General features: G+C 39.4%; 1 protein-coding gene across 2 annotated transcripts in view; it reads left to right on the top strand.

The window, feature by feature from the left end:
- The window catches only part of LOC147604313 (uncharacterized), a 34,406-nt gene extending 30,589 nt beyond the window's left edge, over positions 1-3,817 (top strand). Inside the window, exons 2-3 of one of the 2 annotated variants that reach the window (XM_086795337.1) lie at positions 2,994-3,080; positions 3,330-3,817. In XM_086795337.1, the coding sequence (XP_086651463.1) occupies positions 2,994-3,080; positions 3,330-3,406 (164 nt within the window). In that variant the 3' untranslated portion in view covers positions 3,407-3,817. The remainder of the gene's footprint in view (positions 1-2,993; positions 3,081-3,329) is intronic. The other variant, XM_086795339.1, reaches the window with a different exon arrangement.
- Positions 3,818-24,623: the final 20,806 nt, after the last annotated feature.

Here is a 24,623-nt window from a genome sequence, read left to right on the forward strand (position 1 = left end):
TGTCCTGTATCTTCGGAGCTCTGACAGAAACTCAATACACAGACCTTTGTATGAATTTATGCTCTTATGTGTGTGTGTGTGCGCGTGGGGTGTGTGTGTGTGTGGGAGCATATATTGATACCAAGTTCTGCACCCACTATTGGGCACTGATGATGTTAGTGGGGATGTCGTAGTATGCAGTCCATACTATGCATGATGGAGTTGATGGTTTATTGTCTTGTGGATGACTACGATGAGGTTATAAATTGCACATTCTTATAAGGTGAATTTGGGCGTGTTCGTGGATTCATCTAGGTATATATCTCAAGAGGCTATAGTCAACTGGCGCCCCCATGATTCTTTATTTTTGGGGGGGGGATTCAGGCAGAAGGGCAGCCAATGGGGAGGCTGCAATAGTCATCTCCACGGGATCTGTGAACTGGTGAATCTGTCGCCTGGCGGGTCCGGGCTGAAGACTCTGGAGGAGGTCGGGGGTGGCAGGGGGGCACCGGGAATGGAGAGGGGAGGCTGAGGGAGGGGGGGAAGGCCGGGGGGGGGCGGGAAACATCGGCACCAGAATCTTGGAGGATCTGCGGGAATCTTGTGTGTGTCATGGGTGTCACCGCGTCTACCATCTACTCGTGGGGAACTAAATGCTCATAATGGTCGCCAGTAGGCACCGTTACCTTTGGGGAGGCCACCTACCTGGCGATCAGGCCGGCAGCGCTCCTGGGGAGGTGGGCGGTGGCACCGTCTAGGGCAACGGGCTGCTTGCCAACAGCTAGGGTCCTTTGTTGAGCTTGGGAGGAAGGCTCAGCCACAGGGGTCAACTGGGCAGGAACCTCCAACCTGGCCTCCAGTTCTGGAACTCTTGCTCTCGCCTGCTGCGCCTGTTGAGGCCTCAGGTGGGGGGGTTGGGGGGCCGTCCTCTGTGGGCTGTTCACAGAGGGCATGGCCAAGCAAGGTTTCCCATCTGCCTGTGGATGAAACACTGGCCTGGGAGACTAGCGTACTCTACTTGCTGAAGAATTGGGTTGCCCTGTAGGCTCGGGAGCGCAATAACCTGCGGGAGATCCTCCAGGGAAGCAATGCAAACTCTGATGGATGCTGTCGTCGCCACCACTGATGTGGCCGTATGTGGGGACTCCAAAACCTGTCCTATCGATCGTCCAATCAGTCGAATCAATGGGCAATACTCATTCCGGAGGCCAGGGAAGCCGGATACACTTGTCAGGGGGTCAGATGCAGGGTCACAACCATGGTGCCATCTCGCGAAGAACGCCTGAGGGCTGCGAATCGCGACGGGGCTCTGCTGCATCACATGATCAGGCGCTGCGTGTGAATCAAATTCCACCTGAGAGTAGCCAAGCCCAAGAAAGTGGTTACCGGTGATTTTACAAGGCTAGTTGATGAGGGCTGTCTGCGCGCAGGGTGGCTCCCTACTAAGATCTTGCAGACCAATGAAGAAGCCGCGAGGGAAGAAACCTTCGAAGCTAAAAGATGGAGGTCGGCCTCTAAAACTAGGCAAGGGATGGCGGCCTCAGCCGGGGTTGACAAAGCGGTGACCATGGAGACCTCCTGGAGGGTGAAGATCAGAAGCGCCTACTCTTGCCGATGAAGAACAACCCGGGAGCAAAACACCTGCGTGCAGCGAAGGCAGCGGAAAAGCTAAAGCCAAGGGAGCGGGGCAAAAAACAGAAGGGGCAGAAGGGTGATGGGCGAGGAGGGCGGGCAGAAGAAGAAGAGGGAGGTGGGAGGTGGGAGGAGGAAATGGCGGGTGTGCAGGAGAAGCTGATGGGGGAAGGGGGAGGAGGCGGGCACAAAGAAGGAAGGGTTTAGGGGGGGGGGAGGAGAAGGGCTGGGAGGCTCAGGATAAGGCTCACAAGAAAGGGAATGGGGGGGTGGGGGGGTGCACAGGCTGCACGGAAGGCGGAGGGCTGGCTGGGGATCTAGTGATGGCAGACAGCATGTGCAGAGGGCAGGGGGGGAGCAGACCCACAGGGATACAACAGGCAGAAGGGCAGGGGGCAACATGCTAGTGGGGGGGGAGCTCCAGCTCCAGTTCTCACTAGCTTATTTCCTTCTGGGGCAGTTCTCACTAGCTCACTTCCTTCTGGGGATGCCTCTTTGTACACAGGGTACAAGCATCTACATCGGTTTGGCTGTCAGAGAGGGATATGTGATGAATTTAGTTCTCTCAAAGCACTTACTGGCTCAAGGAATCATCTTGACCAGCTCACACCATCCTGGTGAATTGCAATGCTCAGGCAGCTGGCACTTTCTGCAGGGGCTGAAGTGTGTTATTTTGAGAGGGCTGACCACTTTTTTCCATAAAGCAGGAAAGCTAATACCCTCACGCTATCCGAAAAAAACACTTTACATTATAATCATCAGTCGTGCCTGGATAGCCAGTCCCTCCCGTCTTGATTCATAAATAACTCGATAGGCAATAAACCTTATGCAACAACCCACAATCATGCATGATTTTCACCACAATGAAGAGCACTTCACGTAGCACAACATTTCCCCCAGCTTACAAAGCATTGTCTTCAATTACCTATTGAGAGGTGTTTTAGGTGCCCATTCATAGGCATCGTCCAGTCACAAGCATCTCAATTGGGCTAGTGCCATTCAAGATCCAAATCAGCCAATATCTGGACTCCTACCATTCGCACTTGATATGAGGCATCACCATAGTGTTCCTACTAGTGAGATTCACATGAAAGGACATGCACCATAGTCTTCCTACTAGTGACAATCTCCCTTACTTTTAATCAAGTTGGGTTGCTTTTGAGCATTTGCTAACCAGAGTGAGGCATGCAAGTAGTGCGGCTTGGTTTAGAAGAAGCTAATCCTCTTCAACCTAGTGATTGCATTTTAGGGAGCCCTCGTGTGTTTTGAGGTGGGGGAGGAGGGAGGGGAAGTGGGGGTGCAGCTGTTTCAGCTTTGTAAATTTTCATTTTTTAATCATCCGGGTCAGGTAGATGTATTGAATAGGTTTCTGCTTGTTACAGTCACAGCAGCAAATACTGAGTTGCAAGAAGTGGGGACTTGTTTCATACAACTGAAGCTGACGTTGGATAACAGTATCGTTTATCTGGGTATGGAGATTATCTTTCCCTCCTTTAGATTGGTATTGGTGTGTTGTTTGAATGGGTTAGTAAGGTGCTTTTCTCAAATTATCTTATATGAATTTTGTTCAGGTGATGCTTTAGCACGGCTTTGACAAAAGATTTGAGACTTTTTAGATCTCATTTGGTGTGCTAGCATGTGTTTTTTTTCTTCCACATTTTTTAAGATAATTATGGAAGTCCTTTTTGTTGATCTAAATTTTTTCTCATGTTTCTTAGAATTGTCTCCATCAGAATTCTATGAGTTTCTCACAGGCTTGGAGGAGCTCAAGGAAAGAATTGATAGTCTTACTTAGCTATTTCATTACCATCTTTAAAATGCCACTTCTGGTTTGACACCTCTCTGCAGAAGGGTCTTTTCTATTCACTCTTGCAACACTTAAGCTTAGTCTTGCATTACAATTTATGTTACAGTGAGAGGGCAACATATGGAGAAACTCACATGCTCGCATGTGCACATACTTTACATGTTTGGGTATTGAAACCATGCGGTCAACTTGGCAGTGGGTTGCAATAACCAATCGAGCAAGGGCTGAAAGATGAAAATCACTTGGCTAGCCTTTCTCGAGCAAGGGCTCAAAGAATGGAATATCTACTTCTGGGCTAGCCTTTCTCACATCCTTGTAATTTAAAAGTGCTTTTATTTAAAGATCATTACATTGACTGCTTTGTAAGGGTTACATTTAAGATCTTCAAGTTCAAAGCTATCAGAGTTGTGTCCTTTCTAAATAGCTGTGAGTCTCAAAAGATTGTGGGAATCATTGAATTTATATTTACCCTTCTCAACTCTACAGTATGCAGTATGCACATATAAACTCTCTCATGTTGTAACTAAGTTTACACTTCCTTATCATTAGTTCTTATATATGCAGTATGAACATATAAACTCTTTCATGTTGTAACTAAGTGTAAACTTCCTTATCATTAGTTCTTATAGCAAACTTTACACACATATGCTTCATGTAATTTTACTACTCTACTTGGTAAACGTTAGCATCACAAACCAGAGTGAGGAGTCCTTTCAAAATTTGGTGCTTGAATGCATGAGCTATGCCTACCAAGACTCATGTTGAAATAGGCAAAGCGTAGATCATCCATTATTTTGAAAAATAGTGCCAACCTTAGAGAGGATGTCAAATCCCCACGGATCTCCACATAGAGCGCTTTTGAAACACGACTCGAAACCTGCAAAACAAAGCCAAACAACGTGAAGGGGGTGCAGGCCTAACTCACCACCCAACCATGACAGTCGTGGGCAAAACCCACAAGTCTTGGCTGTCCCCACCGAGTCACGAGCTGAGCTAACTAGCAAGACACACCAACCAGTCTCTACCCTGTGACGTCCCATACTGCCATGGAGCTACCCTCGCGGGCCTCGAGACTGTCGCCAACCTTGTCAATGAAGTAGGTGCACGTCTAGGCTCTTGACTGTAGAGCTCTTGCAAAGACTCGCGAGACTCTCTGACCAACTGACTAAACATGGCCACCCTTTTATACGCTTTTGATTGGTCGTCGGGCGTCCATACTTGGACACTCACCCGTCCATACTTGGGTGCCCGTCTGCTAGTCTATCCCTAGTCCAGCTCGCTAATCAGCTTGCCTAGCTCCAAGCTTTCCCAAGCCCCGAAGCTAGTCTTGTGTACGTGTTGCACATTGTAGATACACTCTGTGCACATGACATACTTTCCTTCCTCTAAGAGCTCACTCCTAAGCTCAGTAAAAACCCAAGGTAGTCCCTCTGAAGGGTAGTCAATGTCTTCCATGTAGCGTTCTCCTCAACACGATTCTTCCACTTGATCTTGTATTCCGTGATTAGCGTATTCTGTAATCGTCTTTCACGAAATCCAAGAATCTTTTCCAATTGGTGTGGCACAAATGTCATATCCTCGACATCTATGATTTCTTGAGAAGTAACTAACTGGTATGTTCCACCCAGTACTTCCTTATGTCTACTGACATGAAATACGAGATGAACTTTCACATGAGAAGGCAAGTCCAATTCATATGCAACTGAACTAATGCAGCGTATAACCTGAAAATGGTCTGCAGTATCTAAGGGATAATTTCAAAGATCGACCCGTCCGTAAAGTCTTGAAATCTTTCAAAACTCGCAAATACACCATCGTTCTTTCAGAGAACTCTTTAGGCGAACGATGTCTATTAGAATAAAATCTCTCTCTATCTTAAGCACCTCTAATAGATTCCTTCACAACTTGTAACATTTCTTGCATATCTTGCAAAAAATTATGCGCTGCATCATGCTTAGGTGTCCTGAAAATCCCACGGTAACAGGTGATCTAGGTTGAAATCCATACATAAGCATAAAAGAACTAAAACCTGTACTTCTATGATGCTTAGTACTGTTATATGTAAATTCTAATATAGAAAGATAATCTGTCCATGAATCTTGTCTTTTGAAGACACACATGAAGCATATTCTCCAAAGTTTGATTCACCCTTTCAGTCTGGCCATCAGATTAAAGATGATCTGAGCAACTCATTCAAAGTTGTTTCCAACTTCTCAAAAACAAGCCTCCAAAAATCACTTATAAACTTAGAGTTTCTATCACTGACTATGTCATGCGGTAAAACGTACAGTCTAAACAATTGCTCGATAAACTACCTTGCTAATTACGTAGCTGTAACAGTCTTTCGAGCAGGTAAAAATCTAGCCATTTTTGTCAAGCGGTCCACCACAACCCAAATAGAATTGTGGCGTTGACGTGTTCTTGGCAATCCGGTAATAAAATCCATGGAAATACTTTTCCATTTATTACCCGGGATTTGCAAAGGATGTAACATCCCAGTCTGTCTAAAGCGTTCAGCTTTATTTGCTTGACAAACCTGACACGTGAGAACATAATCTTCTACATACCCTTTCATCTTTGGCTAATAGAAAGTGTAATTCACTAAAGCTAATGTCATGTGTACCCTGGGACGTCCAATAGTAGAAGGGCCGAAGACTTTCCTTCTGTCGTCGTGCTAGCCGTCATCGCGGAGAACTTTCTTTTGTACTTGTTTCCCTGCTCGGTTACGGGTTTGGTTTTAAAAGAGACCATCATATCATCATAAATACGAGTAGAGTGAATGGTCTCGTCCAAAGTTTTGCACTTGTTATTTTTGACCTGTAAACGGTATGACTTGAGTAAACTTGCTATAAAGAAATCCAAAAGAGTAGTAGAATCCATCTTCATGGCTTTCATCTACAAGTCTTTTTAACTTTTTGAAGGTAGACCTCATAAGTGAGGTTCTGCGAGATTATGGTCAAACTGGCAAACTGAGCAACTATATCGTAGTCATCCTCCTTGAGGAATCCTTTCTTGAAGACTTCTTCGAACTGTGCCCAGGTTGTTGGTTTAGGTTTGAGTTCTTTCTACCAGAGCAAAGCTTTTCCCGAGAGAGAACTTACTACCAACTGAATCTTTTTGTCACCGCCATATGGATGAAACTGAAAGTGGACCTGCCACTTATGTAGCCACGTGTCCACAATCTCCTTGGTACGTTGCTTTTGCTCGCCCCCAAACTGTTATGGAGTAATGTTGGGGCCTAAAGCAAACGCCAACGTATCCATGCCCAAGAGAGTAGACAAGGTAGTGGTCAATAAAGAGATGGAATTTTGCAAAGCCTGCATTTGCGCAATCTGTGCCTGACGCTTCGTGAAAGAAGCTTCGAAAGTAACTTTAAACTCTTGAAAATCAGATTTAGTTACAAAATCTTCAAAAAGATCGCCATCAACGACCTCAGTAACCATAAAATCTTGACTGAAAGCAAGGAATAGTGCTAGAGAGCATAAGGAGATGTGTGTCTAGAAGCCCACTCTATGGATGTTTTATAAGCCCTCCTAAAAATGATTTGTTTTTTGTATGGCTTTTGTGTTTTTTTTCCCTTTAAAAAAAACATGTTAGATGGCTTTTATAAAAGCCATATATAAGGCTTGTAAAAGCCACACTAAAAAAACACAAAGACCACACATAAGAGCCACAAGTTTTTTTTTAAATTAAAAAAAACCCTCACGGAGTGGCTTTTGTAAAAGCCACGTATAAACCATGAAAAGCCACACGTTTTGTTTTTATAAAAAAAAACACGCTGTCTTCGATTTGTTTTTTAAACCCAACGCTATAGGTTCTTAAAAAAACAAAAAAAGCAACGTGCGCTAAAAAAAAGCAAAGCTGGTCTGGCTACTTGCTTCCACGCACAACCGACATCTTTCTCTCGTTGTTCACACTGCTGAAGACTGGTTCATACAACCGACAAGCACTTACTTTTCTCTATTGCTTGCTGATTCACAACAGTCTCTGGCTTCTCTCCTTGCCAATAACAACTCTCTTCATATGTAGTTCAAGTCGCGACCCTTTGCAGGACCAAAACCCCAATACGGGTTCCAACGATGCAAAGATAATACAATACGCTAAATTATAAAAAAACAACAATTATCTCGAACTCATACCTCTTTCTTCTCTATCTACTAACTTACACGGTCTTCGAGGCATGCTCTAATATCACTGTCAAATCCTCATAGATCTTGTAGAGCATTCCTGAAACACGACTCGAAACCTGTAAAACAAAGCCAAACAACGTGAAGGTGGTGCAAGCCTGACTCACCACCCACCAACCATGACAGCCGTGTGGGCAAAACCCACAAGTCTTGGCTGTCCCCACTGAGCCACAAGCCGAGCTAACTAGCAAGACGCATTGACCAATCTCTGCCCCCCGTGACATCCCATACCGCTACGAAGCTATCCTCGTGGGCCTCGAGACTGTTGTTGCCGACCTTAGCTGCATGAAGCAGGTGCACATCTGCACTAGATCCAGGATCCTGACCGTAGAGCTCTCTCAAAGACTCGCAAGACTTTATGACCAACTGACTAACCTTGGCACCCTTTTATAGGCTCTTGGCCAATCACCGAGCGTTCATACTTGGACACCCACTCATCCATACGTGGGTGCCCGCTTCTTGTCAGTCTAGCCCAGCTTGCCAATCAGCTTGCCTAGCTCCAAGCTTCCCCAAGCCTTGAAGCTAGTCTTGTGTGCGTGTTGCACACGGTAGTTACACTTTGTGCACATGACAGAGGATCTATGGCTTGACGATACTAGTGAATATAACCAGAAGAGCTAAAGCTTATTACATCATAACAGTTTCATAAAAAAGATGATTGTTGATCCAAGTCATGTTGAACTGAGAAGGTAGTGGCCTCCTTAACTGAGGAGAGTATGATTTTTTTTTAAAGATAGGGTTAACATAACAATAAACCACCATATAGGAGACAGTAACATTAATACTCCGGCTAGACTCTTGTCTCTATTCCTTACCAAACATTGTTGGGCCATGGTCTGGAGTGAGTGTATTATGCTGGTGTTGCAGCATGTGGAGACTAGTGGCTTCAACTTCATGACCTTGTTGTCCAATAGTAGCTGTGAGTCCATTAGCACAACTATTGAGTTCTTCAAGAGCCTGCTTCCATAAAAAGCTTCAATCTACTTCTTGTTGGCAACTCCTATTTGAAGCTGGGTAATCTGAGACGCAACAAATCAAGAATAAGAACACTTGAAAGGATTAATGAGAGAACCTTGAAAAACAAAATGATTCCTTGGCTTTCACATAGCCTAGATTGCCTTAGCTTGCTAGCCGCTAGTTGAAGGGGGGGAGAAAAAGGCACAATAGGGGCTTATAGTGCCATGAGGGTGCTCCAAACCCATAGTGAGGAATGTCCCTCTGCTCCTCCAAGTGAAGAAAAGATGCGTGCCTTTGCTGCATCCTGTTGGAGTCATCAATAAGGCACTCCCATCTCCCTCAAAGAGTGTGTATAGTGTCCCTCTAATGTGGCGAATGGTCTTTATCGGGGGTTGCAGGAAATCATGTAAAGGGGAGATCTTAGAGAGGAAGGATTTGTTGAGCTAAGAGTTTGAGATGATAGCCCTTGGTCTATCCATGTATGTATGGGGATTGAAATCTAACAAGAGCTAGATCGCATTTTCATCTCTCAATAGAATTATGTTAGGGAGATTGTAAAGACTTATGGAGAGTCTCATCTTCTTATGCAACACACAATCAGACATCAATTATACATTTGTTATTAATCAGGTCCTCAAAAAATACCCAAGAGAAACAATAAGAGAGGAATGCGAGTATAAAGTACGTAAGGTATACACAAAAAATACGACATTACTTGCACTGTGAATAACATCTTGACTAGATTTTATGACTGTCATTGAATAGGAGATTGTGATATCACGATATTAGTGATAGTTCACTATTTATTCTCTTGAATTCGAAGTTATCTCATGGATCAATAAAAGCAACTTACATTTACTCTTTTCTCTACAGAGGATGAGCACAAAGCAATATACATTACTTAACATACATGTGAAGGTGTGGTTAAGAATGATTGTGGGAAACATAGGTGCAATCCAAGAGCAACCAATAAATATAGAGTGTGATAACAAAAGTTACATGGCATCTGCAACAAGTCTTGTGTTTCATGTTCATACAAAAAAAAAAACATGTTTTAATATCATTTTGTGCATGAGGCTCATCATGTATCAAGAGGTCAAGATGATCTAATATCCGATAACTATCAACTCTCAACTATGTAAACATCTCTCGCCCAAGGAGATCATCTAGAGCATCATCTTCATCAACTATGTAGACATCTTCACCAAGGCTCTTCGGAGATACCTTTTCGGTGGCATCTTCATTGACTCTGTGTAACCAAAGAGATGGATCGCCTACATGTAGGCATTAAGGAAGGTGTTGTAAACTAATGATCCACCCTTACACCATATTGAGTACATGGGTACAAACTCACTCTACATTGTAATATTTCTTTGAGGAGAAGCCACTTTGTGGTAGAGTTGCATGAACACTCGTTAGAGTCCACAATTTGGACACTAGGGTGGAGCTATATGTGGCAAAATGGTTAAGAGATTGCTTATGTAGCTTTGGCATTATACCAAATAGGATACACATTAAATTGCAGTAAGAAAAGAGGGAGATCTTGAGACACTGTCCTTTTAGAACAAGCACTCAAAACATCCTAAAATGGATCTATAATTTGCACCTCAGCCTCTTTATGAGACATTGTCCTTGGGTTATGGCACCCAAACAAGCACTCAGACATCCTAAAATGGATCCAAAATCTCCACATGTCTCTTTATGAGAAGACACTTTGTAGTAGAGTCACATGGACACTTGCTAGAGCCTAATTTCAACACTAGGGTGGGGCCATATGTGGAAAAATGGTTGAGAGATTGCTTATGTAGCTTTGGCATTATACCAAATAGGATACATGCAAATGCAAGATCTTATACACATATTGGATTGCACTAAGGAAATATGGAGATCTTCTAGAGGCATCCCTTGGTTTATGGGACCTAAACAAGCACTCAAACATCCTAAAATGGATCTAAAATTTGCACCTAGGTTGTAGGTTTTTACTCAATGTGGGGTGATTGACATAGACAATCCGATCATACAACCACCCATTAGGAAAAAAGGGAGCTCATTTTGGGGCCTTTTACGGTTTGGAAAAATAAGCTCTCAACCAATCAACAGAGGGCCAACATAACGTTGGAAATTCACAAAAATAAGAGAAAATAGATAAAAGAAACAATACTTTATGTAGGTACAAGCATGCTACATTAATGTGGAGATTGATTTTTTATTCTCACAAGATCTTTGGACATGAAGATAGAATCTAATCTGACATTTTCTCTGACAAGAGCCTTTCCGCTTCCACCTTCCTTTGAACTTTGAAATGTTGTGCTGCCTTTCCTTCGTAAGGTCTACCATTCTACACCACTGCCTCATTGTGCAACAGTCTCTTCTTTTCCAAAACTGCTCCCTTGATCCTCTTTGGCTTAGAGTAAGATGTTTCTTGTCAACTGTCTGTCTGCCCACTTTCTCTTTCTTGAAACTTCACTTTGTTATCTTTGTTTACATTACTTTGCTGTTGTTACACATTCACAAGGTCTCCATGGTGAATAAAAACTATGACCGTTCTTGTGGAAGACGCTCTGTGATGATAATGCTATGAAGGCAGAATTATACCACACATCCTTACCTCGTCAACCTGCTTCTTCTATTTCTTCGGTAGAGAATTCAAGTACAGTCAAAACGGAAGGAACTTGGAAAAGGTTTAGTGTTTCCAAAGGAGCATGGGTGCTCATGCAACCTAGCAAAAGAAAGAGACCCCAGACAAAAAACATTTTCTTGGCGTCATGGAAGGAAAGAGTACGAGATATTAAAATCACCAGAGAGAAGATATCGGTGAAAGAAGTTTTGATTAAGCATATATACACGCATAAAGAACTTGTCTTGCGAGACTATCCAAATGATCTTCCCCAACAGAGGCCTAATTGTATATTTTTCTATTGTGGTTTTGTTCTTTATGAGGTGTATGGATTTTTAAGATGAAGCGTTCTTTCTTTGCTTATTGACATTCTTGTGTTATTTTATTTCAGATTTATACCCTTCATCGTATGAGACATGGCAAAACATCGATTGTATTCTGGGATTTATAGATGTTTTGCATGGATCGATAGGAGAACAATAATACCAAGATCGATGTGCAATAGAGCTAGCTCAATCGGGTATATTTTTTACTGATCATTTTTATCAGTTGCTGGACAATGCTAACACATGGTGTGTTAAGAAAACAAGATCATCTGACTTATCCTAGTCTCATTAAGCACTGCTATTAGTTTACCCTATTGATTCATATCACTTTTTTGCAGGTGCTCAAAAGAAGAGAGAGTTCAATAAAATGCAAAGACATTGAAAATTTAAAAATTTAGATAACACTGACTCCATAAACAAAGGTATTATATTCAATAAAGTAAAATTTTGTACAGAAGTGTTTAATTGTATATGTAGAACATATTCTTGACAACCATTTTCTATTTATCTACAGCCTGATCCAGAGGCTGCTCTACATGGTCCAAGCTCTCCATATCCTCTTTTTTTGGAGAATCTGTTTTTTGCTGCTCCATCCTGTCCTATACAATCTCTTGGTGCTGCTCCATTGTCTCCTCTACTACCCTTGGAGAATCTGTTTGCTATGCTGCTCCATCTTCTCCTCAATAACATCAGCAGAGCAAGTCCTTGTTCATGTGGCTTCTCCTCATCAGCACTAGGTCCTTGTTCCTGTGGCACCACATCAGCATCATCTGTGTCATCAAGGTGTATGACACCTTCTCGAACTTTAGAGCTCTCACCCAACTCGACAGTAGCTGGTACAATAGGTTTGGTGGAGGCATACTTCAAAAACTTTCAAATTATATCAGCTCTGAAACTATATACATAGTTCGAGCTGAAGCTATCTTCTCTCATCTGCAATGGCATATGATGATTTAGAATACTTTGTACCAATATCAATTATTTTGAAGCTAAATGAAAATTATTTTTTCTTACAAGGTCTGGCTGTCCTATCTCAAAATAGCTTGAAAGTATATATTTGGTATTAATCAACACTCTCCAGCAGAGCCGCCGCAGCTACTTGAATCATCTTGTTGTGGTGTCTATACAATTGGAAAGATATGTTAGAAATTGTTAACATTTGAACAAAACAAAATTATTCAATAAGTTCAAAGGCATAGCATGAAATAGACATCAGTAGAGGGAACGACTTTCTACCTCTAAATTTATTGACTCTATTGAATCCAAAAGATTGACATTAGGAGGACAGTGATCCAATGCATCTAGAAACCTTCTAATACAACTGTAATACATATAATTCAGTTAGTGTGCATTAAAATAAAATAATGAAGTTTAAAGTTAAAAATAACACACCACTTACAATTTCAGCTCTCTGTGTGTATTTTAAAGAGAGTTGAATATAAAGCATTGCTTCTGCTGGATATCAATAGAAGCAAAGCTCCAGTGGTCACTGTGTAAGGAAAAAAGCATTAAGAAATCAAAGGCTACAAGAGTTCTCAATCTTAAAGAAGAATCCCAAAAGAAGCAGTCACCCACACACCCAAATATGTCTCTCATCTTGATGTCCTGCCATTCCACAGGATGGACCAGCTTGTCATACCTCCATCTCACTCTAGACAAAGTGTAGAAGTCTTTGGCCATCAGAGTTACCCTGTGAGCATGGGCTGCTATCAGTATTGCATCTTTAAAATATTTCTCCAAGTAATCCTCTGCCATTTCCTGTAAGGAAAGAATGACAGTCCTGTTCCACCTGAAACCAAGGTACCAACTATCACATATGTCTTTCACTAGTCTCTAAAAAGGTACCTTGGGGATTGTAAAGCCTATAGCTTTCTGTTGCTTCCTGATGTCCTTTAGCACACCTGCACCATGTTTCAATCTCTTGGCCTTTTGCTGGAGCAGGCTCATTGGCTTCTCCTTCCTGCCATGTGCAACTCTTCCTTTTGGAGGCACACTAAATTCCTTGATACCTGCCCTAGCTGCTGCTGCTGCAAGCCCTGGCCCCTTGCTAGCACTCCTTGCAGTTGACTTGGTTCTTGCCATCACTCTGACAAGCTGCACACAAAGCAATGGAAAGAGATTACAGCCATGGAGAACATGAAATGATACAAAAAGACAATAACGGGGATGGATGAAGCAACATTTATAAATTTACAACAAAACGCGATTTCGACAGTTTGAAATTCCTAACAGCTCACTCTCGCGTTTTCCTGCAAATACTTGAAGTAACATACTGGTACATTTCTACAATGATTTCTCTGTCTTTACAACTAAATACAATACATTAAGAAAAAAGGAAGTTCATTTTGGAGCATTTTAGAAGAGAGAAAATAGGTTCTCAACCAATCAGGAGTGGACCAACGTTACATTGAAAATTCAATAAAAGAAGATAAAAATAAGAAAAATAAATAGTACTGTATGTTCGTAGAAGCATGTCACATTAATAAGGTGATCCAATTTAAATCTTTAAAAAAAAATTTATACAAAATTTGATGATTCTGACATCGCAGATGCATCCGAAACGACCAAAAACCCCAAAAACAACACTAAAAACGCTGGAATCGGACATCCGGAGAGGCTCGAAAACGACAAAAAAGGTCCCAAAAGTGAGATTTGCAACAAAACACGATTTCGGCTGTTTGAAATTCCTAAACCCTTCTCCTCGCGTTTTCCTGCAAATTCATGAGACAGCCTGCTGGAACATGCCTTCAGTCATTTCAACCAGCCTAATTCAAAAGTCTTCCTGCTTGTGGTATTTATTCTAATATCTAAGCTACATCACATCCCAAAAGTATGTGTTATACTATTAAACAAGAAGATAAGGATATAGAGAGTCTTACTGACCTGGAAGCTATCTGTGGATGTGTTGTGCTGTTGATGAGTACCCTGTGCTGGGGATGCACCTGTGCTGCTGGTCAGGATGCTGATGGTGCAGAGTAGGGAGGTTAGGGAGGCAAGAGAGCTGAGAGGGGAGGGCCAAGACAAGAGAGATTAAACAGGAGGAAAAAGATTAGTGCAAAATATAAACAAGGCAACTACTAAATACCACACGTGTGAAATGGAGTCGTTTTTTCACACGTGTGGATGGGACCGAGATCTCTTGGAGTTTGAAACTTGACACATGTGAATGGGACACTTTTTGCCTTGGAACTTGTGCCAATCATGATTTCATAATCAGTTCCATAACCACTCTTCCCTCCCCGTCTTTCATCCTTGCTAGCACCCTCCCATCATCCTTTTCCTTCCCTCTCTGATCCCTTCCTACCCAACACACTCCATCCAGACTGCAACCTGCCTGAAGACTACTACCACCGTCAGATCTCCAGGTTACCTAGGCTGCAGCTCAAGTTTGGGAGAGAACAGAAGATTCACCAACAACATGGAAAAGGAAAAGAAAGTCAGAGTTCTATATTCTTTTCAATGTTTTTTTGATATATATTTCTTCCATTCATAGAATTCTTGATGTCCAGATATCTGGGCAATTCTCATCCACCACATCCCATATCCTAAATTTCCACATCCTAGTTTTATATTTGCAACAAAACGCGATTTTGGCTGTTTGAAATTCATAAAGCCTTCTCCTCGTGTTTTCTTGCAAATTCATGAGGCAGCCTGCTGAAATATGCCTTCAGTCATTTCAACCAACCCAATTCAAAAGTCTTGTTGCTTGTGGTATTTATCCTAATATCTAAGCTACATCACATCCCAAAAGTATGTGTGTGTTATACTATTAAACAAGAAGATAAGGATATAGAGAGTCTTACTGACCTGAAAGCTATCTATTTGATTGGAGATGGATATCAATAGAACCTAGAAGTTTGCAACAAAATGCGAGGAGAGTGCTTAACATTTTCCAAATAGCCCTATATCGCGTTTTCCTGCAAATTCCTATATTTCTTTTGGTTTTCATTTCTTCCTCATTGTTTTGCTTTCTTTGGTCCTGAAAATTTTTTTCTAGTATCATCTACTGTCCAGGAATCTGTGAGGTGATCCTAGCATTTGATTGGAGATGGATATCAACAGAAATGAAAAATTTGCACAACAAAATGCGAGGAGAGTACTTGACATTTTTCAAATGACCCTACATCGCGTTTTCTTGCAAATTCCTGTGTCCCTTTTAGTTTTCACTTCTTCCTCATTGTTTTGCTTTCTTTGGCCCTGGGAAATTCTTTCTTGATGATGAGAAAAGTTTTTGCTTTGAAACAGTTGATTCTCAAGCCCCTCCTTGATGATGAGAAAAGTCTTTGCTTTGGAACAGTTGATTCTCAGGCCCCTCCTTTCAAAAGGAAGTTAGACTTTTTTGCTGCTATACTTAGACCACAGCAATCACCAAGTGAGTCATGTGTGCTCATGAAGGGAGTTGTTTGATGATATCCTATACATTTCCTGATTGCATATGTCAGCATATAGAATTCATAATATATAAATTTTGGTTCAGGCAAAAGGAAGAGACTAGAGCAGAAAGCCGAGTCTTCCCTCTCAAAACAAAAGGAATCAGAAGAGCACAAATCTCCAAATTTGCTCCTATTTGACTTTCTTCACAAATACAAGGCTGAAAGGAACTTCCACATATACCATAGTATTTTCAACAGGGAGTTCACTACTATAAGCTCTATATTGGAGCATCACAGAGATTTTCTTTCAGATCATTGGGATACCTTCAAACAACTGACAGAGAGGCAGGAAGAATTGTGGAAGGTGAAAAGGTTTTTGTGCATATAAATCATATTGTCTCCATTGACAGGCTGAGGTACCATGTGAATAGAAGATTTGACAACCTGCCTGAGGAATATAAATTCAACTGTAGCTTGCACACCAGAAAGTATAGAGTGCTTGAGGAAACCATGGCATTCCTTATGTACATTGTCTTTAGTCAGTACTCTCTAGAAGAGCAAGGACATGAGGCTGAAGAAGAAGACACATCTGAAGCAGAGGAAAAAGAGGATGTTCCTGTGGCAACAGAAATGACAGAGGAAAAAGAGGATGTTCCTGTGGCAACAGAAATGGCAGAGCAAGAAGAAGATATCACTCTCCAAGATGAGGAGCTGCAAGTGACTGCTCTTGACCTTGTTCAACTGAGGACTGAAACTCTTAGGACAACACAACCAGTTGAAGATTTTGATGTTCAGAGCAGCAACTATGCAGTGCCCATGCTTCCAGGTGTCTTGATTGGTGGTAAATATTATGTCTTCCTCCATGATATAGAGTGTATGTTCAATTTGAGAGAGGACTATGCCATTTTCCTTATTGCCCAGGCTTCAAGGCTTGACAAGGAGGTTGACATAGAGGAGAAGGTATGATCTTGTTACTTCAAATCAAATACTTTATCTTGTGTTTAAATGTTTTGTAGTTGTGTATTGTCTCTCTAATCTTTTGATATGTGGCAGCTACAAATTGAGGATGACACATTTCTCCAGAGAACAAGTGGAAGCAGACCGGCTGGATTTGGCAAAATGTCAAGCCTAGCTCATTATATTCATGATCTAAGCAGTGCTAAGATCTTGATTTACCATAGGCAGTTGAGCAACAATGGAGAAGCCATTGTTTACTTCTTTAACTGTTTGTCTAGGATTTTAGGTGAACATGATCTTTCATGGCAAAAGGAAAAGATCATTTTGATAGAGAGGTTGTCTGCCATAGATATATTTGGAGATTATGTGAATAAGCAGACCTCTAGGACCTCTTACTTTTTGTCTTACACTTCTTATGCATTAGCATGTGGTGTTCAGGAGCCCAAATGTCTGGAGGGCTATGGAAAACACAAGCTCATAAGATTTCGAGAGCCATCCATGATTGCATCAGACGACACAATCCAAGAAGAAGAATACGTGGAAATAGCTGAAGATAAGGATACTCCTCCCAGACAAGCAACAAAGGCAAGCATTGATAAACAAACAGTTAACATCAAGCCAACAAGGAAGAAAAAGAGTCCAATATCAAGATCAAAAAGAGAGTTCCGATTGGCAGGCCCTGGGAGTAATAGGATTTAGTCATCAAATATAACACAAACATTATGTTGAAGTTGAACTGATTTGTACAAAGTCTTTGATCCTCTACCTTTCCCTTTTGCATTTGTCCCATCACCGTACGACACTTCAGTACTCTTCCCACACTCAATAGCTTCTAAAAGCGTTTGACACTCAGTACACACTACACACTTAGTAGCTTCTAAAAGCGTTTTGACACTCAGTACACACTCAGTACCTTATTGGTAAGGATCAATAGTGTGTCTAGCATAACTAAGTAGTATTGATTGAATTTTTTGTGTATAGCTCATGGATGTATTGATACTTGTTAATATAGATCACATGTTTCACAAAAGAAATACTTTTGATGGAGTCTCAAAACATATAAGCATAACACCAAGAGTCACTTGTTCCACAAAATAAAAATCTATTGATTGAGTTTAAAAACATGTGGACAAAACACCAATAGGTTACAAATTGCTATTCATGTTTACTTGTCCATTTATGGTTTCTAAATATCTTCGAATCCCTCCATTGTCTATCTCTCTGCTGCCATCGAGTTGTCCAAAGTTTGTCTTCGTCTTTACTTTTGGACTAGAATAAAAGCAAGCTTGACTTTGGAGCTAGCAACTTTTCTTTTAGCATGCAGCCTCTGTAGTATGCCTCGATAAAACCATTAAAAGACTTCCTTTAGACTATTTGCCCTTTTGACTTCCTCCGTAGTGTTGTGTGTGTCTGAAAAATGCATTACGTGCCATGTAGTGAGACTTCTCCATGCCTTGGATAGACCAAATTGCTGGACATCCATACTTTTTAACAAAATAGGAAAGGTAGTTGTAGACGATATACTGTTTTCACAGACATAAGAATGCATAGTAAGTTATTAAAAAAAAAGAGGATCACACTTAAGTAAAAGAAGAAGACAAAACTTTATCATGTAGTGAGTTATATTGCAGACTGTCCACGCGTCTTTCGTTGACTTCCCAAAATGTTTAATTGTCTCTTCAAAGTTCTTGTAATCACTTTTTGTTCATGTTACATTGTCACAGAACATGAAGAGTTGATCAAGAGACCTCCACACCTCTGCCTTCACATTTCGTGCTTCCCCATCTGCCTCATAATCTTTCACGGCATTATGGACTTGCTTCCACCATCCATAATTAATCCTTGAAACTGTTCTACCTTGCCTTACTTGCTTACTACTGTGTTGGTCGAGACAAGAATCTTCTTACCTTAACACCACCAATAGAGGGCTTGACTGATACCTGGTAGACTTTTTAAAATCCTTTGTGATATGAACATCACCTCCATGCAGACCTATATCGGATAACACTTTTTTCAATGCTTGAAGAGCATCCTTTCTATTTTTTTCAAGACGGAGTTTCCAAGCAAATCCAATATACAAAAATACCAATTTCTCAATAATTCGACAGACTATGCAATGTGCATATGTGAACATTACATAGTGGAATGTCAAGAATGGCCTTGAAGTCAGGGTCAACTTTATCTCTATTAGGTACTCTCTTCCACCATTTGAAATCCATTACTTGAGCTGATTCTTTGCAGTAAAGACAAGGAGACTTTGAGTTACCTCATTTACTAACATTATACATGCACTTAAATGTTTTAAGATCCTGCCATGTGCCACTCTACTTGAAAATCACCTTTTCTTGCAACATGGAGATTCTCTCCTTGCACTTGTCTTTTCCGTGTGGTGAAACACTCAATCTAGTGTTTCATGGTCTTCTGTCTTTACCTGTGATTATAAAAAACAAAAGTCTTACTATAAAAGATTTGAAAACAATGACAAATCAAGTACGAAACAAAAAATAATCATACCTGAAACGAGCCTAACCACCATATGTGTTTCTCTGACTGCACACTAAAATACTTCGAACTCGCTTCAGTCAATGATGTATCAAGTGCTTCATTCATCAATGTAATAGTAATCCTTTCCATTTTCTTTTCCTTTACAACCTCACTCATCCAGCTTGATAACAAATTTCAAAATACCTTTGCACTCCTCAAATGTTATTCCATAAAACTCGACCATTCTTTTTTGAAATTGTTGTAGATCTACAAATATATTGTTCCAAGGGTCATACACAGTGGTTCCTTTACCACCATGAAATATTTCTTCAATATGCTTGTCAATCTCATAGTCTTTTTGTAACATGAATCGTGAAAGTGTGACGATATCTATGTAAATATTTTAAAAAAGTGCAATCAAGTTTAGTGATGGATTCTTTATGAGAGGCCTGCACACGTCAAAAGAAATGCAAAATCTTTGAAAAACAAAAAAAAAACTAAAGAGATATTTAATACAAAATCATGTTAGTTAAACAAAAAATTATCTTATTCCTTTTTGAACTGACAATTCTGTAGTCCTTACTGACAGTTCTGAGCCACGTTTTCGTATTTTACTATTTTTAAAATCTTTTAAAAAAAATAAATAAAAAAATAATATTTTTTTTACAGGACCCCAAAATAAGCTCCCTTTTTTCCTAATGCTTCAGTACTACGTATAGATGTGTTTGGTATCTACCACCATATTTAATTTATCATTCCTGCTCTATGGATTCTTCTTTTGTAGTACATACAATCTTTGTCTCAATGTCTTTCTATATTGCCCTCCTGTAAGCTTCCTCATACAATATATGGGTGGACAACATTTGTTGGATATTTGTTATTCACATTCACTCTAAATCCACCATTCAAGTTTATCAATATCCATAATCTCTTTTGCACACTATTAGAAGAGTTGCATTGAAATATATATTTTTCAAAGCCTTTTAATTAACTACGTTGCATAATGACTTTAAACTTACCAAAACATATTAATTTAATTCCACCATAATTCCATAAAAACTCATTTATTTATCCATTTCTTTGACAATTTCTATCCCCATGAACCATGTTCATTTAAAATCTAATGAGTGATAGTAAGGTTGACGTGCTCTTGGTTTTTTTCTCTATTTCTTCCCATGGATGAATTTGATCCCCACTTATAAAACTTTACTTGTGGGTAGTGTAAAGGTAACATCCACTTAAATAGCAATTAAGGTGATTAATTAGATGTAGATATATCAATTACCATCTAATAGTTCCATACATGCAATTTTTGACGTCATGGTTTATCGATTTATAACAAACTAATTTTTTATGTCATGATTTCCAACAAATTTTACACTATGAAAAATTATTGTCAATGCTTCCTTTAGCATGGACATTCGATTATTGAGAGAAGCATTACGTATTGAATACCAAATCTAATCACATTGAGGTTGCAACTCATGAGAAATCTTACTATCAATAAGGTTGCGGTCTACTGTGTCACTAGCTCTTAGCATATCATAAAAGTCCATATAGAAGAATCTTTAACCTATCTCAAAATAAAAGAATAATATTATAAATATTCATATTTTACATCAAAAAAATTAACAAGGTCAATGTCTTGGGAGGTTTCTCCAAAAAAAAGGCGATTCTCAACCACTTGGCTTAGATTTTGAGAGTTAAAAAAAAATAACATAACATACGGCTAGATATTCACCCAAGTTACTAACCAATCAAAAAAACTTACACTTTAATATATCCAAAAAAAAATCTCTCAAGTAGTTGTTGATCAATTTCCTGCCATTCTTGCTAACATGAAGAAGAGAGAATTCATGTAATGGGTCTTTTCAATGTGCCTTCTACATATTGCAACACTAGTATATGTGGACTTTCTAAATAACACAAACTTAGAAGTCTAACTTCAGTAACATTTATTACAAGGTTCCAACCAACAATATTAAGACTAACCAAATTTCTACATGGATGAAGTGGGGCATTACAAGGGACTGTAAGAGACTACATTTCCAAGTTGAGTTGTGTTCCCAAGCATTTTAAGTGATAAGATTTCTAGAGATTATTATCTCAAGAAATAGTTCATAGTAGGCTTCATGTCGAGAGAAACAAGTCTAGAGCATAAAGGAAGGAAGCCACATTGGATAGTTCTCAACCCTATTCCTTAAAATCAGATCTACAAACAAAAATTTAGTCCAACGAAAGGATAACAAGCTTGTCTTTAGATTGTTAAATGCAACTTTAAAAGCAACAAGCTGGTGGAAATCATGTTTGCACTTGTAACACTTCCCCAAATTTGAGAATTAGTGCCACTTCGCTATATTTGAGAACTAGTGCTCCTACTTGAATTATTTTTCCCACATTTGAAAATTAGTGCTCATGCTTAAAATAAAGTATTACTCCTACTCGAATTATTTTCTCCCACATTTGAAAATTAATGCTCATGCTTGAAATATTTTCTTCTTAATATAACATTTAGCTGAGTACTTGAACGACTTTAGCTTCACAATGGCACATAATTTTTTATAGCATTGTCAACCAAAATTTCAACTTGAATGTTACTTGTTAATCTTGATCCTCTTCGAGTCTTTGAATCCTCTTTTTCCTAGCCTATGTAATGACAACTCCATCCACAAAACTCCTTGTGCACATATTCGCATCCTCATATCATTTCTTGGCTTTAATTTTATTTCCCCAATTTTTAAAAATACACCTCAAAATATTTATTAAGAGATTTCTTGAGACTCATATCATTCCTTGGCTTTAGTTTTATTTTTTCAATTTTTAGAAAAGACTCCTCAAAAGGAGTCTCTTAGTAAATATTTTCAAATCTCAAGAAGACTACTCAAGATTTACAATATTAGAATTGAATTTTTGTCTTCTACTAACTTTATTAAAAGCATTAAGCCCTAAGAGATTGCTTCTTAGTGCATAATTCCTTTTCATATGCTATCACAACTACCACGATGATTTAGGACTCAATAATTTACCGTTCAAACCTATGATTTCAATCATATTAGCCTACTTGTCAACCCTTACATCAATAATTAAGTTGATTTACCAAGTATAGGTAATCTCCCAACTCATAACTAATCAAGTTAACTTATCAAGTATAATCAAGGCAATCTCTCAATTTATCACTCATTAAGTTGATTTTATCAAGTATACTCAAGGTACTCTTTTAGCTCATCGCTAATCCAACTAATTTATAAAGTATAGTCAAGGTAGTCTCTCAACTCCCTGACACTATCATTTTCAATTCCTTAATTCTTGAGCTTCATTCCACTCATGATAGACATTGCAAGCAATAGAATTTAAGTAAGCAATAGAATTTAACCAATCACTTAAGAGGAATCATATGCATACTTTCCATGCACAAATTAAAGAACAATAATATAAACAATGTCTTGGGAGGCTTCTCCAAAGAGGTTAGGACTTTCACAAAGTCCAAAAAACAAAGTCCAAAAAATAACAAAAAATAACGCAAGGCTGCAAATCCACCCAAGTTATTGACCATTACACAAAGACTTGTACATAACTAAAAAATTCTCTCAAGTATTTCAAACCAGACACTTGGATGGTGGTGGTTGATGGATTTGCTATAATTCTTACTAAAATGATTGATAAGAGAGAATTAATGTAAAGTGCCTTTTGCATATTACAACACATTATATAGACTGTATGAATACCATACAAATTCGTAATAACTTAAAAACAAGGTTCCAACCAATAATTTTATGACCAATCAAATTTCTAAAGTCGTGTAATAATGCAAGGACATTGTAAGTGACTAATTTCCAAGTTTCAACTCCCAAGAGTGTTCAAAAAATAGTATTTTCCCAAAAAGTACAACACCTATCTAAAAATTGTGAATTTATTTTTTTATTTTTATGTTGAAACATATAAGTTTTTGTTGTATAACTGATTTGAAAGTATTTCTATACACGAGTTCCCAAGCATTTAAATGATTAAAGTCCTAGAAATTAAAGGGTTCCCCATGGGGATTTTGCAATTAAACTATCATAAACCATGTTTGCTAAGAAGACCCTAAAGCTATCCATCGGATGCTTGCTTTAATGATTCACTAACACTTGTCAGTAATTAATTTAATTAACATACAATTACTCCTATAAGACTCCTTTTCTTTCAAGCCATGTAGTTTAGGTTTGAATGACAAACCTACAACATGTAAACCTACAAACTATGACTTAATTTTTTCATTGATGCTAATGTACTAAATGCTCAAGCTCACCTCTGTTTTTTTCAACTTTATTTAAGGATTCAAACCCAAGACTCAATATCTTTCTTTACAACAACAATAATGCCATAAACTCAATTTTTCAACTTTATTTAAGGATTCAAACCCAAGACTCAATATCTTTCTTTACAACAACAATAATGCCATAAACTCAAACCTCTTTCTAGATACTGATATTATTACTAATGATGTCACTAGTACATCACAACTTCGAAATGAGGTGATTACTTTCCAAATACCTTTTCTATACAAATTTGGAGACCCAAATTTTATCATAAGATTAAACTGTGACATGGCTAGCTAAGTTAAAATCCAAAATTGAGTTAAATCATTAGCCAAGAATGGAACAAGCATCCTATACTTGCATCAATAGATGTATATCACAAAGAATATGGTGACATAATTGCTACCTCTATAGGCCATTAACATACACATTAGTCGTAAATTAATCTTTTGTTCCCAATAGCTTGACCTAAGTTCACTACCCATGTTACTAAAGGAAGGATTCCTACCAAGTCACCTATCACTCCTCTTTTGTGTAAGCACTGTGTGTAGGTTTGGATGCATGCTAGTACATACCTTCGTGTGTGTGCGCATGTGTGTACGCACATGTGCCCGTGCATGTTCTTTTAGCACATGTGGGCATGTATATTTGTGTGTGTGTGTGCAAATGTTATTTTAGCACATGTGGGCATGTGTCTTCATCTATGTGTGTGTACACACGCACGCACGCCCTCACATGTTCTCTTAGCACATATGTGAAGAAGTCTGTGTGCACATCTCCCAAAATTGAGTTAATCATTAGCCAACAATGGAACAAGTATCATACGCTTGCATCAACAAATGTAGATCATTGCCATTGTTACTACCTCTACCGGCCATTCACATACACATTAGATCGACTGAAAAGAAGTGTTCACAAGGCTTGACCTAAGTTTAGCACCCATGATTCTAAAGGAAAACAACCCACCAACTCCACTTCAGCACCCATGATTCTCAAGAAAAACAAC

This window comes from Cibotium barometz, chromosome 62, assembly GCF_041138505.1.
Source record: "Cibotium barometz isolate CiBa-2024 chromosome 62, ASM4113850v1, whole genome shotgun sequence".
Lineage (NCBI taxonomy): Eukaryota > Viridiplantae > Streptophyta > Polypodiopsida > Cyatheales > Cibotiaceae > Cibotium > Cibotium barometz.